Source organism: Tupaia chinensis, unplaced genomic scaffold (assembly GCF_000334495.1).
Source record: "Tupaia chinensis unplaced genomic scaffold, TupChi_1.0 Scaffold000184_1, whole genome shotgun sequence".
Lineage (NCBI taxonomy): Eukaryota > Metazoa > Chordata > Mammalia > Scandentia > Tupaiidae > Tupaia > Tupaia belangeri.
Genome location: NW_006159659.1, coordinates 4378775 through 4381572, shown reverse-complemented (window position 1 = coordinate 4381572; position 2798 = coordinate 4378775). Strand labels below are relative to the sequence as shown.

At 42.8% G+C, this 2798-nt stretch overlaps 1 protein-coding gene across 3 annotated transcripts in view; it reads left to right on the top strand.

The window, feature by feature from the left end:
- ACOT9 (acyl-CoA thioesterase 9) overlaps positions 1–2798 on the top strand; it is an 87751-nt gene that overhangs the window by 76905 nt on the left and 8048 nt on the right. For all 3 annotated transcript variants that reach the window (XM_006146655.3, XM_006146654.3, XM_006146656.3), the window contains one exon: positions 1793–1866. In XM_006146655.3, coding sequence (XP_006146717.1) covers positions 1793–1866 — 74 coding nt within the window. The remainder of the gene's footprint in view (positions 1–1792; positions 1867–2798) is intronic.

The following is a 2798-nucleotide window of genomic DNA, read 5'->3' as shown; positions in this document are numbered from 1 at the left end:
AAAAAAAAAAAAAAAGAAAAGAAAGGAGGAACTAGAGGAAGGCTAAAATGGGGCATGGGAATAGTGAGATTGGTGAGACTTCCCACAGTGGACAGGGAAGGTAGTAAAGGCCTGAACAGACAGTACTGAGGAGGCCTATTTCATGTCTCTCTCTCTCTTTTTATTATTATTTTTTTAAGTTTTGCTATAGAGCGTGTGTGCTTGCCAGAGACAGACCAGGGAAAGGAGAGTGAGAAATCACCCCCTCAGGCAGGATGGCCACACTGCAATCCCTTCTCCTCTCGGGGTTTTGGGCACACACGTACACGTGCCTGGTGTGTTTTTCAAGCCTCCGGATCTGGAACTTGAACCACTCAGTTGGCCACGTGGGATCCAGCTGCTCCAGCTACTACGCCAGTGGCTGAGCCTGTATCATCTCTTTTTGTAAAAAAATATTTAATTTTTATTTATTCATTCATTTACTTTAATTTGACCACAGAGAGACACAGAGAGAGAGAGTGGGAAAGTGGGAAAGCAAGCCACCAGGTCCAGGACTTGAACCGTGGTTGGCTATGTGGGAGCCTTAATCATCATGCCACCTGCTGGCCCCAAGCCTGTATCATCTCTTGAGGAGGAAATCCATATATACCTTCAGGTTATAAATAGCTTCTATCATACTCTATATGATTTTCCTGGGGATAAAGAAAACCTTAAAACTTCAAAGGAAGCTAGATACTGGTGTAACTGTAATAAAATGTGATGCTCTGCAAGGCTTACCCACAGGAAGGCTTTAAGTTCACTTCCAGAGACCTCCCCCAGTATGCCAGGTATGCATCTTCTGTGGTCCTGGGCTGCCTGAAGCTGGGGACGGATTGCTCCATCAAGACCCTGTTGGGGATACTGTCTGTTTTGTGCACAAAATAAAATAAAAACTTTAAAACTTTTTAAAAAATCAACTTTTTAGAGAGATTTTTGCTATAGGGCCTGTACACTCACCAGAGAGACAGAGACAGACAGAAAGCAAGAAATCCCTCCCTGGGGGGTTGCCCCTGCCACAATCCTTTCTTCTCCATTCTCCTCTTGGAATTTTCGACACACATGCACACACGCCTGGTGTGTTTTAAGCCGCCAGGTCTGGGACTAAAACTGCAGTTGACTATGTGGGAGTCCAGCAATGTAACCATTGTACCATCTGCTGATCCCAAGAAAAAACCTTAAAAAAAAAAAACCCAAATGCTTGTCTTGTGCATTGTAGACATCAATATTTAACTTAATCCACAGAATCATCACTGATCCTACTCCTTTTTAGAAGCTGTTACACTTGGCCAAGGAAAAAATCGTGTGCTGGTAGTTGGCACACTACAGTTTCCTGAAAATACTAGTGTTAGCGTGGTGCAGGTCCATCTGGGTAGGCATGCTGTCAGGAGGACAGGTAGGCCCTGAAGGAAGCCTGGATTCTGCGTGTTGTGGGCAAGTTAAATGCTGATGGTGCAGAAGGTTCCCTTGTGACCCTCATTGCTCATGCATAGCTCCAAACCCATCCCAGTGCATCTCACGCATTGCACCATTTGGGTTTTGAGGTGTCTTTCTCTTCCACTAGACTCCAGGCTCCATCATCTTGCCATTTCCAGAGCTTAGTGACATACCTGGCTCAGTATAGGCCTTGGGCAGCTTGGTGACTACTAAGTATGCTTTTCCTCTTTTTCTAAGTTCAGACTTTCTTCAAAGCATGTGTGCCATCTGTTGAAGCATTGGTAGGTCTTCCAAATAAATGCATTTTTTACACCCGCATTTTCTTTCCATTGTCCTTTAGTTGCATGGTGATGAATTTTCCCCTGTTTTGGATGCAACATTTGTAATGGTGGCTCACGATTCTGAAAATAAAGGGTAAGTGCTGTTTTTTCATAATTCTTTTTTTGAAAAATTACAAACATACAAAGCTATAAAAAAGGCTATAATGAATTTCCATATGCCTATCACCTGGGAATAAGAGCTTTAATTATAAATATTTTTTATATAATTGCTTCATCTGTTTTTTCTTTAATGAAAATTTTTAATATAGAGCAGATCACAGGCATAATGACTTTTCACCTTTAAATACTTTAGGCATCTTTTAAAAAATTGTTTTCTTAAATAACTACTTCAATAACTACTAATGATAAGCATTATCATACCTAACAAAATAATATTATATATCTAATGCATTTTTTGAGAGGTTTTTGCTATAGGGCGTGTGCGCTCACCAGAAAGACAGAGAGAGACTTAGAGACAGAAAGCGAGAAATCACCCCCCAGTGGGATGGTCACACCGCAGTCCCTTCTCCTCCATTCTCCTCAATTCTCCTCTGGGAATCTTGGGCATGCACAAGTGCCTGGCGTGAGTTTAAGCCACCGGGTCCGGGACACGAACCGCGGTCGACTGTGTGGGAGTCCAGCGACATAGCCATTATGCTAACTGCTGGTCCCTTCTGTATTTTTTTAAACAGCTTTATTGAGGAATAATTAACATACAATAAATTGGACACACTCATATTTATTGTGTATGATATATACACAATGTGTATATGTCATTACCTCAATGAAGGTATTGATTGTTTCTGGGACCAGCAGATGGCAGAGTAGTTACGTTGCTGGACTCCCACATAGTTGATTGCATTTCGAGTCCTGGACCCAATGGCTTAAAACTCATGCTGGGGGGAACCAGCAGTTAGCGTAATGGCTATGTTGCTGAACTCCCATGTAGTCGACCGCGGTTCACGTCCTGGACCCGGTGGCTTAAAATTCACGCCAGGCGCGTGTACTTGCGTGCCCAAGATCCCA